This window comes from Syngnathoides biaculeatus, chromosome 2 (assembly GCF_019802595.1).
Source record: "Syngnathoides biaculeatus isolate LvHL_M chromosome 2, ASM1980259v1, whole genome shotgun sequence".
In the NCBI taxonomy this organism is placed as follows: Eukaryota; Metazoa; Chordata; class Actinopteri; order Syngnathiformes; family Syngnathidae; genus Syngnathoides; species Syngnathoides biaculeatus.
The window spans coordinates 10022042-10038684 of NC_084641.1; the positions used below are offsets into that span (position 1 = coordinate 10022042).

Consider the following 16643-nt stretch of genomic DNA (forward strand, 5'->3'; position numbering starts at 1 on the left):
GGGGGCACGAGGACAGGTCAATGTCCCCCTCGACCTGATCACATGAGTGAATGTGTGGATATTTACCCAGTAGGATTTGGACAGATAATTTCAACCGGATAAACACAGTTGACGATAGTGGATCGGAAACAATGATGTCCACATTCACTGCATCTCACTTCAGGCAATCAGGACTTGTCGTATAATAAGGATGAGTAAGATAGAATGACATGCTGCATCTAACCATGGCGTCATGTCTTCTTTCCCGCTGTGCGTTGGTAGGGAGGAACGTGAGCGCTGGATCCGGGCCAAGTACGAGCAGCGTGTATTTTTGCCGTCGCTGCCGTGCGCCGAGCTGTCGCTCGGACAGCAGCTTCTGCGCGCGACGGTAGAAGAGGATCTGCGTGCCGTCGTGCTGCTGCTGGCGCACGGCTCCAGGCAGCAGGTCAACGAGACGTGCGGCGAGGGAGACGGACGCAATGCGCTGCACCTGGGCAGCCGCAAAGGCAACGTGGTCATCACGCAGCTTCTCATCTGGGTAACATCGTACAGATACACATTTTCTAGAGCGCTTCTCCTCATTATAATTGCATTAGGGCAGTGGTCTGGGGGGCACACCCATCGTGACCAGGGGGGTGCGCAGATTGTTTCAGGATATTTTTAACTTCTTATTATGCTTTGGTTTAGTTGGTAACTTTTGGTCTGTCTGTGCGCAGTATGGCGTGGATCTGATGGCGAGGGACGCCCACGGTAACAGCGCCCTAGCGTACGCCCGGCAGGCAAACAGCCAGGAGTGCGTGGACACGCTGACCCAGTACGGCTGCCCCGACGAACGCTACCCGCTCATGGCCACGCCCAACCTGTCGCGCCGCAACGCCAACCGCAACAACAGCTGCAGCAGTGCGGGCAGCAGCGCCTTCATTTGAGCCCTCATTGGGAGAAGCGTCCGTTTTTTTTTTTTTTTTTTTTTTTTTTGGGAACCGCTCACTACCTGCTGTGACTCTCGACTCCGCCCGCCTCACCCGTCGGACTAGTTGAACCGGGTGAGGAGGGTGTATAGTACCCAAAGCATGCTGGGTACTCTACCGGGTCACTTTCACCTCAGACTCTCGATGGCTGGTGTCATCGTTTCTTCTGACACTACAAGGCCAGTTTGCTCTCAGGCAGCGTCACTTTCCCAGCCCAATCATATCGTCGCCTATCCGACAGGTCCTCTGCGTCGTGTTGCGGCCCCGCCCAGACTTTTTTCAGCTTTCTGTGAACTAATTTACCTGTGTTAAATGTGACAAATATGTGAAAGATCGAAGGGGGCGATGCTTGGCATGTCTTTTTTGTTTTTATTTGGACCGCTCGCCAGGGAATGTTGGATCAGGCTCAGGGACGCAGTCGGTCAGAACAAGCTCGTTCATATGGTCGCCCGCATCTACATGATGAAGGTGACTCGACTGGGTCATCGTCATCTTGAAGGCGGAGGTGGGGGGGACTCTGTGACTTGAGGTTAAGCAGACTTGGGAAAGAATTTACTTGACTTTGACTTTCACTGCGTGACTGGACAAATCTGATGTTTTCATTGGAAGACCTGAATTTGCTAATTGGTATCCCTTTTGACAATACAGCTGGATTTGGAACTTGGTGTGAATGTGTTGGTACAGCTAACCAATGCAAGAACAGATAGTGAATACAACATGGCCAATTTGCAGAAATATGTTGTGACTGACTTCTGACTTGCACTGCACAAGTTCCAACGACCTGACTTGAGACGTCCGTGTGACTTCCTCCCACCTCTGCTCGAAGTTACAGTGTTTGTGGCCGTAAGGCTCCCTACTCACCGTAAAGTCCTGAGAAGTCAAAAGGAAGGAAATGCTAACTCCTTTAGCGCCGTTTGGAAGCTAACCCCGATGCAAGACTGATTTTAAGCCAAGCTTTTCTACCCACCATCCATTTCACACTCGCAATGAGCTTGTGTGCTTCTTTGTCAAATTGTTGGTTTACTTCCTGTTGGAGAAAAAAGGGAATCTCACTTCTTCTTTAGGTGTTTTACACCAGGAACTCGTCTCGAAGCTTCTGCTGTCTTTCAGCATCAAGCGTAGGAAGGCTCACTTTTTCTCTCTTTCTCTCTCTTCTGTGCAAATCATTTAAAATAATGTTCTGGTCTTCTGAGATGTGCTGACAACCGCTAGACTGAAAGTGGTGCTCATTTATCTCCTACTTCAAATGAATACTCCATCCTATATTTATTAATTTCCTCCATCCTCCTCCTCTTGTCTTCAGAGTGTCAAGTGTGACATTTGAAATGCCGACACTAGAAAGCAAGGCTGCGTTTGCGGATGATTGAGGACGACAAAGTTTGCTCACGTCGTCTTGACTGAATGTGACGCGAGCTCAACATTTCCTCAGCGCCCACGCGACTGCCGAGTAACGGAGTAAACCTTCGGTCAGGTTGCCACGTTTGTACAAATCTTCGTCTGGGTACACGCATGCCAATTTTGATCATCTAAACCTGGTTTTGAAATGGGAGAGGCCTGACAGACATGATGAGGACGAAATAAGCAGGTTTACTTCTGCCTAGTTGATGTTTTTCGAGTGAACATTGGCTCAAACTGTATTCACTGCAGTCTCTCGTTCTTTACATATCAAATCAGCGAGCCTGTCAGGAGGGCCGAGGCCTTCAACCCTGAACACTAATGATCCCCCCACTTCCTTGCTGAACCCTCCACATCACTCTGGCGAATATCATCAACTCCTCCGTAGAATCAGGCATTGTGCTTTCCACCTTAGGAACAGTCTGGGTCACACCTGTTCTCTAAAGGCCCACCCTAGATCCAGAAAACTCCAGGACAAGTTCCGGGCTTCCTTTTCTCAGCAATGCCAGCAGGCTGTACATATACACAACTCCCAATCGTCTTATCGTTAACGTCGCCGTCGCAGAGTGGGCTTGACTCGGCTTGACCCCATAACAATTTTTCAAAGTCAATATTGAACAGGTTTAACATCCACAAAATATGACTCAACACTGGACAGGATAATCGTTGGAGATATGGAAAAGTCAGGCCTTGGGTGATGGATCAGAAGGAGGAATCGGGCTCAAAAATGTCCCAGTTATTGGTGTGTGTGTGTGTGTGTACCCAGCGTTACTAGACACACACACACACACTCTGTTCATCTTTGCCTTGGTTTGAACACACCTGCCTTCATTTCACCTGTGATCGTGTAAACCCCATCCATCCACCCCCCCCAACAAAAAATGTATTTTGTGATTTTTTTTTTTTTTTTTTTAAATATATATATATATATATTTCTGACTTGGGCTATTTTATTTATGACAGAAATGCACTAAATTCACTTAGCGTTAGCTTCTGGCCTCAAGGCTGCTGGCAATTTTGATGCTTTTACTTTCATTTTAGCCAAGGTTAGCAGCTACCGATTGGCTTGAAGTTTCCTCAGATGTGTCTGCGCGCCTTCTAAAATGCTTCTCCTATGTGAACACAAGTGGGGCGGCAACACATGATCCATAAATTTCAACAAAAAGCTTGTGTGATTTAGTTTTCGCGTCTGGCAACATTGAGACGCGCAACTAGCTCTCACACCGCAGCCGTTGACGCTAATTGTGACCACAACGTTACCTCCTCTCTCACGTGCATTTTGTACAGTTTGCCCCCCCCCCTCCACGTGTTCCAAGTCCATCCATGTTTTCAATATTCTATTTTCTTGTTCAGACACATTGTTCTTGTGGTTCTAATTGTTATTGTTTAGTTGGATGTACAGTAAGATAATTCTACTGTAATGTGTCTCTTTTCAATAAAGCCCGGAATGATGCTCCCTCACTTTGGTTTAGGGGGGAAAAAAAAAAAGAAATTCATCTGTTTTATTTCCCAAGAATCATTTGGCGCCTCACAGTTGTTGAGTTCGGGTGGATCCAATCTGGGCTTCCTTTGTGGACTTCCACGTTTGTAGAAGTATCCAAAGAATAGCCGTGGTTGTGTGCATGTTCCAAAATAGATTAAAATAAAAAAAGTTAGTGATTCAATTAAAAGGGATTACACATCAGGGTAAAACAAAAAATGGACTTAAATTGTTGTTTAAAAATTTTCCAAAATCATAGACCGTTTTGAAGTTAAATACAACTGAACAGTCAGCATTTTGCCCACCACTCGACTGATCCCATGAACCACTAATAGGACTCGTTCTGTACTGTAAGAATCACAATTGTGGCCAACTGCAGTGCGTAATATGCATCTACTTCATGTTTCTTTTTAATATCGGAAATTGTCTTTTTCAACTTGATATTGCAATTTTTTTAAGTTCCTTCATTGAAATAAATTGAACAAACCGTTTTTCAATTCAATTCTGATTTCAAAATAAGTTACCAATTCCTTGTGTGAGCGTGTGTGTATGTTCTGCCTTTAGAGGAGTTCTGTAATCATGCCCAGCAGCTCCTGTTGATTGAGTTCAAAGGTCAGCAACCCTTTCGAAACTAAACCACTTCTTGGATGGTGATGAATCCGAAAGCCTACCCGAGTGTGATACACACCTGAAATAATTACAAACCGCAAAATTCCCGTTGAACTATTATTTGATGACATTTATCTTTGTAAAGATTGATTAATGATTTCACCCAATAATGATCAGCAATGTTTTGAATATTACATATGCAAGATCGCGGGTTTTTGTGAGTGTGTGTGCGCGCCCGCTCCTTGCGCGTCTTTTCATTTCCAAATGATCCTTTCAACGACATTCCTAGGAAATCACAATGTCCAAGACTGGAGAGTTTTTTTGTTCGACAAATACCAGGATGATTTTGCATCATTTTGGCTTCATTTGGCATTCATCAGCCGGCTGTGACGTCCTGACTTCATTACACGCACCCCCACCCCACCCCACCCCAAAAAAAAAATAACAAAATCAAATAAACGACAAGTCGACGTTAACAGATTCAGTTCTGTACCATTTAGTGTTCTTAATTTTGGACGCTAAAACCGAAGGCTGTTTTCTTGTTAATTTGACAGCGTGATTATTACTAGCAGGAAAATTAAACTGCCAGATGAAGACTTCAATTGGAAAACGTTTTTTTTTTTTCTGGCAGAAAAAAAAATGTTAGCGAAAGTGACAGCGTTTTGCCTTTTTTGATACAATTTTTTTTAAAAAAAGAGAACAATCAGTTTTGACACTGCCCGGAAGCAATTATTCCCACACGTTGAAGAGCTTCATCTGGGAACCTTTCGCGTGATTGAAGTCATGTTGACTGCTTTCAGCGTGCTTCTTCTCACTTTTTTTTTTTTTTATTCCATTGATTTTTTATTTTGTTCTTCTCGATGTGGAAAATGTATCTATTGACCCAGACGTTATATTTTCTCTGTTTTCAAGCTTTACAAGCGTTTTTCTTTATTTTTCATTAGAAATCTTGTGTCAGTTCTATTATATTTACGTTTCCCGTCGTTAATTGAATGTATTCTATTTGTTCGGGCATTTGTAATAATAACTACAAAAATAAATTTCAAAAATGTAAATTAGGTTTGTTTCTTTGCCGTAGTAAAGTAAAAAAATGTGCCTTGATTGATGGGCTGTTTTATTATTTTGTTAGTATTTATTTCTGGACAAGCGGTAGAATGTTTTGAAATTCTGGCAGAGGAAAGAAACAAACCCTTTTTTAATAACTTCAATGTTTTTCATTAATTAGTAAAGGTACGTACGAATTTAATTTAGTTTTTAGTCGGAGAGGATAGTAAGTGATATTGGTGTTTTCTCTCAATGTTTGAGGCCTTGGTTTCCATGGCCTTCACAATTAGTTTTTTCTTTGAATGTCTCCAGGCTTCCACTTTTAAACTTCGAACCCTCAAAAATAATGCCAATGGGTTTCAAACTAAAGTCTGGTTTAAATACCGAAAAAAAGGACAGAGCTTTTGTTTTAAATTAACACTTATTTAATACTTGTTACTGGAAGTCACTGATCACACTTGGATTTAAATAAACTAGCAGCGTCTTTGGGAAAATGAAAAGAGGGGGAAACAAATCGTTAAAAAAAAAAAGGAATGAATTCCGTCCTCGGTCCGGTTTCGGTACTCTCAAGTGTCTTCTTCATCGTGCTCGTCGTCATCATCATCCTCGTTGAACATTTTTTTCCTTCAAACATTGTCACTTTAAATGAGAACATATTTGTCCTTTGTCTTTAATTAATTTCGATCCCATTGCACTTATGTAAAGAAAAAAAATAAAGCATTTACACTTTTGGACTTTTGAACTTTGGCCTGATTTTTTTTTTTTTTTTTTTTAAGCGAATTCGACGAACGTCTCAAACGTTCAAGTGTACTGATGAGAGGCCAGTTCTCGTCAGCTGTCCCGGCTCGGTTCCTTCGGGTCCTAGGGTCGGCTCTGCTCCAGCTGTTGGTGCTGACTTCTTATTGCGAAGCGGCTCACGTGTACAGGGATCGGAACCACGATCTTGGGGTTCCGGGAGGGTTCCCCGGACTTGTTGTTGACGTTCCCGGCTTTGACGCGTTTCCACTTGGCGCGCCGGTTCTGGAACCAGATCTTCACCTGCACCTCGCTCAGCTTGAGCGCGTGCGCTATCTGGGAGCGCTCGGTGAGCGACAGGTACTTTTTGCAGTGGAACTCCTTCTCCAGCTCCAGGAGCTGCTCGCTGGTGAACGCGGTCCGCCGCCTCCGGTTCTTACCCCCGCCGCCGCCTCCCGGTGGGCCCGAACCGGAGCCGGAGCCAGACGAAGCGTGGAGGTGCAGGGCGTCCTCCAGGCCGGCGGCCGCGGAGCTCATCATGTTGTCGTCCGAGCTGTAATCCGCGTCGCTGTCCATGGAGAGGCTCTCGTCTCTGCGCGAGCAGTCGTCCTCTTTGGACTCGTCCGGACCGGCGTGCAGGCCTCGCGCTGACGTGGGGAACAACACAGACGCGTGAAAGTCAAAAGCGCGATGATTTATTCATCTCCAGCCACCCGTTTCGAATGAGTTATTCATTCTGGTCGGTATGCTGGCTTCTATCCGATACTAAGTTTGGGTAAGGGGCGTAGTACACCAGGCCGCCCAAATTAAAATGCATTCAAAATAATAATAATCATGCTTTTTCCACCCCTTGAAAATTATTCAAATAGCCAACTGTTTTTTTTTTAACTACATTCAAAACGCTTTATTCAGTGTAATGCTTTTTTCCTCCACCTTTGTAATTACAGTTTCAATCGCACTTTAAAAAAAAAAAAAGTTGCACAGCATCAAACGTGCTAGTGACCTTCTCTTTTCCTTCAAGGTAATCCTTTGAATTCGTTTAACACATTCGAATCATTTGCAGCCGATTCTCTATTTCTGATTTTCTTTAGTTTTCTATTCAGAATTCCCACCTGTGGCCGTCGGCCCCGTCGTCTCCGCGTCCTCTTTAGCCGCCACCGGCCCCAAACTCTTGGCGTCCTCGGCGTGCTTCCGCCCTGCGTCCTGGTGCTGCTGTCTCGGCGAGAAACCTCCGGGCAGAGAGGCCATGAGCGTGGAGGTGAGAGCCAGGCTGGAGCAGAAGCCGCCCTGCAGCGCGGGGATGTGTGCGTGCGCGTGCGGGTGCGGGTGCGGGTGCGAGTGCGAGTGCGAGTGATGTCCGGTGGTCGTCGTCGTCGTCGACGGCGGCGGGGGCGGCGGTGGCGGAGGCGGCGGCTGCAGCATCACGGAGCGGTAGGGCATGAACATGGGGTAGCCCGCGTACACGAAGTGTCCCGGGCTGGGCTGCGGCGGCCCCCCGATTAGAGAGTCAATGCTGAAGGCGGAACTGCTTCCGAGTGGCCGCTGCATCACCACGAAGGGCTGACCGGACGCCGCACTCATAGGAACGACGAGCGCGATGCGCGGTGGCGGCGGCGGCGGCGGCGGCGGCAGAGGCAGCGGCAGAGGCAGCGGAGCCCCGGGGGCTTCAGGGCAAGGCGGGACGCTTCCGTAAGAGTCCGGGAGGCTTAAAGGTTGCGGGACACAGACGCATCCCACCCCCGACCCGCTTGCAACTTTCACGGAGTTCCCTGACACGAAACGGCTCCACTTTTTTTTTTTTTTTGTCCGGTCCACAGCGAACGCGTCTACGGACGTTTTTGCGTTTGCAATTTGCGCTCCCCGCTGTTTAATTGCGCTGGTGAATGCCCCGCCCCTGCCCGCACAAGACCGGCCGCCGATTGGTCAGGCGCGATGAGGTCACACACCGGTTTCGGCGTGCCGGACGAGTGACGTTTGTTCGCTCAAAAAAAAAAAAAAAAAAAGTGACGTTTGAGGTCCGTGTTCGGAAATTCTCACGCGGATGGACCTTCCTGATTGATTATTGATTTTGGGAAACGGTTCATTTCATCCTCCCTGTTTCTAGTAATCTATACTAGTGGTTCTCAAAACTATTTAGAAGAAGTAGGCCATCTCATGTACCACCATGGTGACTGTGTACCTTAGGCCCAAGATGTCACCCAAAACGAGAGAGATGTTTTTTTCCTCATATTTATACTACACAAAATTTGCCATATTGTGTTGTTTTGAGTGTGTGATGTAATTTTTGGGATTGTAAAACACTTGCCAGGCCTAAAAAATGTAAACATCTTAAAAAAGAATCATAGTTTGCACATTCGCCTCGCACTTCCGGCGTTGTGGGTTCAAATCCATCTACTGACTTCTTGGTGTTTGCATCTTCTCCTCATGCTCTCGAGTGTTTTTTCCAGCAACATGGCAAAAATATGTTTCTCAGGTTAAATGAAGACTCAAAATGTCCCTAATCGTGTTTGAGCTGTTGGTTGTCCAAATGGGGCTTATGATCGGGTGATGACCAGTGCAGGGGTCACTCCGCCCGCCTCTTGTCCAAAATTAGCCGGGTTGGGGTCCACTTCACCCACTACCACTAGTGGTACACAAGTTCCCTCTCGTAGTTCACAAAAACAATCGCTGCCTAAAGACAGTTCGGTTGTATATAACTTTGAAGTGATTTTGGAATGCCGGACAAAGACTGAGTACCCCGAGAAAAGCCATGCAAGCAACGTGCATTTCACGTCATCGCAAAACCAAACAAAAAAGCCACGTTTTAAACACACATTACATCACAACTAATAGATTGAAGTGTCAGTCAGCGTCAAATGACCGCCATTGCCACATTATCATATGTAGCCGCATGACCTCTGACCCTGAGTGAATCCCTCAGTGGACCCCGTCCCCGCCTCTGGTGAGCTGAGTCAAGGGCACGCTGGAACCCTCCCCAAACACCGCCCCCCCCCCCCAAGGGTCACTGGGACACAATGTCATTAAAGGCGTCCTGATGTGTGGTGATATTAAATTGCAGTATTTTTCAATTAGCGCTGACAAATTCAATCAAAGTCGTATAGATTAGCAGGAACGAGCCGCGGCTCATTTACAGGCAATTTTAATTGCGCGGCCATTAGACGAGCAGAGCGCGGCCTCGCTCTCATTATCAATCATGCGGAGCATCAATAGTAAAAGGTTGGAAGGGAGGGGAGGGCCAGTGGGCCCGCCAGTGGAAGCCAGGGCTCAGCGACACTCCACAGCAGCTAATAAATAGTCACTTTTGTACTTATAAATTATCCAGTTTAATTAACAACAGGGGTTATGATTGGACAATGATTTAATTAAACCTTTCCTGCATGCAAGGAAAGCCTTCATCCATTACAGGGGGGAAAAAAAAGCGGGGAGGAGGCTGGCGGAGGGGGTTCGGCAGAGGGTACTGCGGTGGGAACGTCGGAGCAGTTCTAATAGAATCCGTTTACCTGGTTCCGTTCTTGTATACTGGTGCCTTGATTTACCAGTTTATTTCCCGCAACTCAAAATATGTATCTTAAATCATTGCTCCCCATTGAAATGAATGCAAATGCCATTAATCTGTTTCAGCCTCCCCAAACCAAAGAAAAATTCAAATGTTTTGAATACATAAACAGCACTATATAATATTGTACAGAAAAACATTCACAAATGAAATTAAATACAATATAACAAATGGAATGTTTTTTTTAATTATGTTTTTGTGCTTTAATTCAATGGGCATCACGCTGCTTGTTCTGGTATTTGCACCTCGGCTACCAGGGACAGTACTGCTTATCCTCACCAGGGTCGCTAGCATGCTGGAGTCTATCCCAGCTATCTTTGGGTGAGAGGTGGGCAACACCCTGAACTTGTCGCCAGCCAATCATAGGACACAAATATCCCAGCAATCATTCACACAGACGGGCAATTTGGAGTCTTGACATAACTTAATGTATGTGTTTTTGTGGATGTGGGAGCAAACCAGAACATCTAAAAAAAAATCATGCAGGCACGGGGAGAACATGCAAACTCCACACAGGGAGGGCTGGGATTGAACTCAGGTCCACAGAACAGTGAGGCTTATGTATAAACCAGTTGTCCACTGTGCCGCCAAGTTTTAAATTATTTCCATAATTGCCCAAGTCCGCCCCTTCCCTCTGATTGGTTCCCTCTGTCCCACCTGTGAGAGTACACGTTTGTAATGTTGACAGCGCAAGCTCAGGAGAGGAGAAGTAGGCAGAGATCTTGGCTAGTGATGTGGATAAGAAAACCGAATTGATGTCCTCCCAAGATAGCTTCTGTACTACGTGCCCACCCCTCCCATCCCCCACACCCTTTTAGAACCCCTTTCTTGCAGCTCATACAAAAAAAAAAAATGCTCGTGTGTAAAAGGCAAAATATCCAGAGCAACAGCGTGTATCTCAAAAAGTTGGGCCACTCGTAAGTCAGCCATGTGGTATGAAGGAATGGCTGACTTTCACCAGCACGCCCCCCCCACCCCCCAGCCACCCCGCCCCCCAACATTCCCGGCATTTAAATCTGCAGCTAAATGGCACCTTTACTCATATTACTGCATGTAAAGTGGCGAGGACAAGGCAGGAAAGCCATTAGGTGGCTCGGCCCCGTTGATAGGAACAGATGCGTGAAGGGTCGGTGGGGGGGGCGTCTTCGCCCTAAGCGCCGGTGCCACTCGCCGCCGTTCAGTGAAAGCATAGCAGCGTGGCGCTATCAAACCTTTTCATCAGCTTCCAAATGCCAGGGTGCGTTTACTCATACGCACGCCTCCTGAATGCGCTGACGCTTCAGGCCTTAAAAGAAAGTCAGTCAAAAGTGCAGAGTCCGAACACGAATACGCTGCCACGCTTACAAAGCATCCCCTGGAGTATCTGTTAGCCTTTGCCGCGCAGACATTCAAACAATCGGGACGATTTTGAGCCATCAAAGTCAGTCAAGGCCCGACTGTCGGATGCCTCTAATTCACAGGTATCAAACTCAAGGCCCGGGGGCCAGATCCGGCCCGCCACATGATTTTATGTACCCCGCAAAGGCAAGTCATGTACATCAACTTCTGTGATTTTTGAGAGAATCTCTAACAACATTTCAAATTGTCATATCATAAATGATAAAGTTGAGCTGTTGCAAGCATTTTTGCGTTACCAAACATGAACAATAGTTGGAAAAACCCATTGTGCTTGGTTTGTGATTCAAAACTCGTTCAGAAATTCATATGTAAATATGATGAGGTGAAAGATTTTCATGGTTTCACAGTCATAACAGCCCTCCGAAGAAAAATGTAACTCCAATGTGGCCCACGACAAAAATGAGTTTGACACCCCTGCTCTAAAGGATGATCCTGAACGATGATTCAGTAGCGCCAGTTGTGTCAAAGTCACCATAAATGCTCTATCAATCGGAAACAGCACACAAAAGACTATTGTTGACAACCAGGGCAAATCTGAATGATTAGAAAAATACAAATCGGCAAGTGAGTCTTTGAAATCGTGAAAAGTCAAGAGATTTTCATCGTTCTTTAAAACTTCAAAGTGGAAACAAGGCTTTTTCAAATGTGAATAAAAATCGGATATCTGCCCACGCAAGTGCAGTGGAAACAGAAGCTGCTGTCATCCAATTACACAAATTTGTGATATACTGCATAGAATAATGGAAAAAAAACCCACCCTATAATGTGAAAATAAATGTCTTGTAAATTAGACACACCCCAGAAAATAATTCTGTTGACAACCCTCTCAAATTTGAGCGATTCAAAAATGCGGCTCAAAGCCGTTCTCGCCGCTGTGGGTGGGGCCGCTGAATCCGTGAAACCACACCCTGCCGAAAAATGGCTGCCACTGCCTCCAGGAACTTTATTATGCAAACATGTTTGAGCAGTGAAAATGGATCCGCTTCAAGCCTCTGGTGGCTGGAAACAATCCCAGTGTGTCTGCTCGTCATGACTTTTCACGCCATGACAAGGCATCTTGCCAGCTTGCTTGGGCTCGCAGCTGGCTCGTCGGCGACATCGCCTCCTCACTTGGGCACTGAAATAAGGATGCTGTGCACAATTTGCTGTCGATAATTTTCCAACCAACTCTGTGAAATTGGGTAATTTCCTGCAGCGCATTGGAGGCTCTCCCATGGTAATGTGGTTGGGAATCGTAGGAGTGAATTGGCGTCCACCCAGCAGACGAAGCGACCAGTGACGAGACGTTTGATTCTTGCCGTCTGCAGAAATTTTTTTTTTCATTTGCATGGCACCCAGGCAGCTGGTCGTGGCAGTGATGGCGTCGGACATGGGGTGTCAGACTTATTTTTCTCAAGGGCCACATTGTAGTCACGGTTTCCCTCAGAGGGCCGTTATGACTGGGGAAACCATACAAATCTTTAATTGCCTCATCATATCTACACACAAAATTTATGAACTAATTGTGGACTCACAAATGAAGCCTAATGGGTTTTTCGAGCATTGTTCATGTTTGATAATGTAACATACAAGAGAAAAGAAAGGTGGTTATATTGTTTTTTTACTATTAATTTCACCAAAACCCCTCACATTGTGTTTTGGATTATCTTCACTATTGTAATTGTATTTTCAATCTGACAAGTTTATTTATTTTGGCATTATACCTTATTTTCTTTATTTGGAAAGTCATCGCTTTTATTTTGAAAACCGGTGGAAATGATGTAAGTCAGGTCCGTCTCTCGCCAGTCGGCCACGAATCTGACTGCGAGAGGTGGCCTTTTGGATGGCATAAAGCTCACACCTTTGATTTCATTTCATATGATGCAGGAATAAAACACCAGTCAGACAGCAACCCGTGTGTCCAGCGTCCCTCTGTGTCCATTCTCCCTCAATGCACCAGAACACAACGCAGTGTGGCCAGGGTGTGTAGATTGGCCCGGCTACAGTAACACAAAAATGCACAAAATATCTCAAAGTTCTAATTTATGATACACGACAATTTGACATTTTTGTACAGATTTTCACAAGAAAGATGGAGGTTGACCCAGATGATTTGCCTTCGTGGGCCACATGAAATCATGTGGCGGGCCGGATGTGGCCCCCAGGCCTTGAGTTTGACACCTGTGGCGTAGCACAATCGCCGTCCATCACCTTTCTGAACGGCAGCAAGTAGGTGTGCGTTGCCCCAAATGACTGCTATTACACTCAGAACACAGCCGTGCTCTGTCCTCGTTTGACCATTGGCAGGCAAGTATACGCTAGCACGTGCGTTCACACCAAAGAATTAGAGGCATCCACGGCCCAACACAGACTCGAGTTGAAGCATTCAGACGCTCAAGACAAGTTAATTAGATCTCAACCTGTCTCACACGCTCGTTATCCAATTATCACCCACGGCCTCCGTCGCTCCAATAGGATGTGAGGAGCCAGTAGCTAAAATTGAGTTAGCGCCGGCTTGTCCCGCTGACTTCCGCTGAAGTGAGCGCGAGAAGAATAGTCGCCCTGTTTCCCGGTCTTTTCTCAGAAGAAGCGTCTGAGATCCGCAGGTGACGTGGGACCATGCGACCGTTCGTGTTAACAAGGTTGCTCGCGCTCCGTTTCCGCAGGAGTCGTTGACGGACACGTTGACCCCGGGACGCTCGCTCGGGTCTTTGATGGAACGGCGAGCGATGGCGAGGACGAAGAGAGCGAAGGCGTCCCCTCGCCGCGTCCGACATCATTAGCCGGGAAAGAGGCGATAGCGCCACTCCTAATGAGCCCTGGTGGCGTAATTAGCGGCGTGCTCGGCACTCGGCCTGCTGCTCACGGCTAATGGAGTGAACAAGGTGGCGAAGGAGCCATTAAGACGGGGTGTGGATTCTGGATCATCGTGTGAAACCTTCCTAGCAGCATTTAGTGCAGCTTGGCTCACTCGCCATTTTGTCTCCGTCTATGCTTATGGCTGGATTTTTACAGTAGGTCCAAATGTTTCCACTCCTCTAGCCGTCTTTCCCCCCTATTTACACCAACACTAATTCTTATTCACAACAGAGAGTGACCAAGTCCTGTCACGAATTGATACCCCTATTACGTTTATTTTTATTGCCTGTATGTAAAATGTAAATATACCTCACACTATGAGCCAATTGCAGTTTAAAGATGCAGTAAAGCAGGGGTGACCAACACGGTGCCCACGGGCGAATGTTAGCCCTCGAGGACCACATAAGGCGTCCGCGAGGTATTTTCTAAAAATACCACCGGCCAAAAATTATTACCATTATTTGTGCTTTAAATTCTGAATCTGACTGACTTGCTTACCTCAATTCAAATTTTAAAATACCTGTAATGTCATTTACTACAATAAATTAAAACCAAAATATTTTATGTATGTGTAATGACATTTGCAACAAACAGGTCACGTAACCCTTCACACGATCGGTGCTAACGAAGTAGCCCTCAGCCTCAAAAAGGTTGCTGAGCGCTCCAATAAATACATTATACAGATGATAACTGTTAAAAACATGCAAACAATGAGAAGTATGTTAATTGCAAAGAAATGAGGCCCAGTGGCACCCCTCAGCTTCAGCTTTTGTCACCCCTTCCCCATTTTATTACAACATTCGTGAAAACAGTTAAGTACAATTGCAAGGTTCAGGTAAGGAGCAAGCTATGCTTACACTTCAAAATTCATCTTCCCTGCAGTCTGCTGTAACTGCGCAAACTTGACACCGGGATTTTGAGCTGGCCTGGCCACTTTGGAGACACTTGTTGAGTGTGACGGGGCGCGTGTCACGCTGAGAAGGTAAGAATGTTCAATACCGCGACATGGCGGCCTGTACGTTAACAGGGGTTTTGCGCTATCATGGCCGCTTCACGGCAAGTGCCTCATTGTCGCGGTGGGGAAAAGCCACCGGGGGCCTGAAGAATATATGTTTTCGCGGCTTAATCACGTAGGTTTTTCCAAATTTATAAGACACTTATTTTCACTTCAGAGTTTGAATTTTCAACTGCATCACAATTTGGTGTAATTGGATGACATCACGCTGGCAGCAATCTGTGCATTTGTGCTGCACTCGTATTGACATGATGTGATACATATTCAACTTTTATTCACATTTGTAAAAGGCTTGTTTCTAATTTGAAGTTTTACGATTCCATTTAGCTGCCACGACACATACTCGAATTGACAGAATCGACAGAATTTAAAAAAAAAAAATGGAATGGTGTCACTTAGCCTATGCAGTGTAAATCCAGCCTATGAAATGACATTTAAGTGCAGCACCTTTGCTGTCTGTCAAAGGTGAAATCAAATGCCCAAAGTGCTTCGGCGTGATGGGCAGCAATCCGAAGCGGCTTCTGTGCAGCATCGTCGGGAGATGAAATGGGAAGAGCAATTTGGGTGCGTTTGATTTGTTCACGAGTGTCACCTGTGTGTGATTGGTGACCAGAGGTGGAGTCACGTAATGGCCGCGGCTGGCAAGGTCAGCGATGGTGGTGGGGCAGGCTGGGTCAAGGTGGCCACTGATGACTGTTGCGATTCAAGCGCACACACACGACGTCCGTGACAGACAGTAACAGCAAAGAAAGCCCAAATTTCCAGCGACTGCAGTAAATTGGTTGTTGATGTGTGGCATCGCTGTGAAAGGAGCACCGCCAACCCCACCCTCGATGACAACGCAGCGGTTATCGCCGCTTACCCTGTCGTGGTTCGCAACATGAGAGGCCGGTTTGGAGGAGTGTCACGTCTTCTGGTAGGAAACAGTTTATGAGCCACTAAATGGCAGCTGGTGGGTCAGCTGGTGGCTAATCACAAAGATCACAAAGAACGACATTGAGGATGCTCTCATGTCTTTGGGGCTCCCCGAGAATCACACTCACCTTGCGGTCCTTCCCCCCTCCCAATCATGAAGAGACCAGAGAGGGCCGCTGTTTAGCATTCTTATGCTTTGGGCTTGATCAGCTGTCATCAAAAGCTAAAACGTCAACAAACAAGTGCCGACAGAAACGTCTCGGGAGAGTCTTGATTTCTGGTTGTCTTTGGAGATGAGCACACAGATGTTTGCCCAAATAGGGTGGTTGTGTTAGTTAACAAACAATGTACCGTATATATTTACCAGTACCGCAACAGAGGAAGTCACATATGTTTTAAGTCATAAGAAAATTTCTGTTTTTTAAGTTTCAAGCTTTCGAGTTTCAACAAAATCCCAAGTTACTGTGATAAAATCAAACAAGTCACCCTGAACTGGTGGCCAGTCAATCACACGCCACATACACTGAAGTTAAGTACCAGTTTGATCAGCTTTAAGACCTTCACAGGGCTTCATCATTTTCCGTGACAACTTTCAACCCTTTCATCTGAGGTGGTTGTCGATGAACTGCGCTGCATCGTTTGTCAACATTTTAACCTGCTTTGTTATCTCATACACTGAGAGTGCCACAAGAAAAAAAAAAAAAGCCTAAC

At 46.1% G+C, this 16643-nt stretch overlaps 2 protein-coding genes across 5 annotated transcripts in view; one reads left to right on the forward strand and one right to left on the reverse strand.

Moving 5' to 3' along the window:
* agap1 (ArfGAP with GTPase domain, ankyrin repeat and PH domain 1) overlaps positions 1–3926 on the forward strand; it is a 90610-nt gene extending 86684 nt beyond the window's left edge. The window contains exons 18-19 of one of the 4 annotated variants that reach the window (XM_061832327.1): positions 262–517; positions 696–3920. In XM_061832327.1, the coding sequence (XP_061688311.1) occupies positions 262–517; positions 696–905 (466 nt within the window). In that variant the 3' untranslated portion in view covers positions 906–3920. Of the gene's footprint in view, positions 1–261; positions 518–695 lie in introns of all 4 variants that reach the window. The other 3 variants (XM_061832312.1, XM_061832320.1, XM_061832336.1) reach the window with 3 other exon arrangements.
* A 2359-nt stretch (positions 3927–6285) lies between these two features.
* On the reverse strand, positions 6286–8183 carry gbx2 (gastrulation brain homeobox 2). Its single transcript, XM_061808276.1, has 2 exons — positions 7323–8183; positions 6286–6857 (listed from the first exon to the last, which is right to left on the reverse strand). The coding sequence occupies exons 1-2, from the start codon at positions 7789–7791 to the stop codon at positions 6337–6339; spliced, it is 990 nt and encodes a 329-aa protein (XP_061664260.1). The 5' UTR covers positions 7792–8183; the 3' UTR covers positions 6286–6336.
* Positions 8184–16643: the final 8460 nt, after the last annotated feature.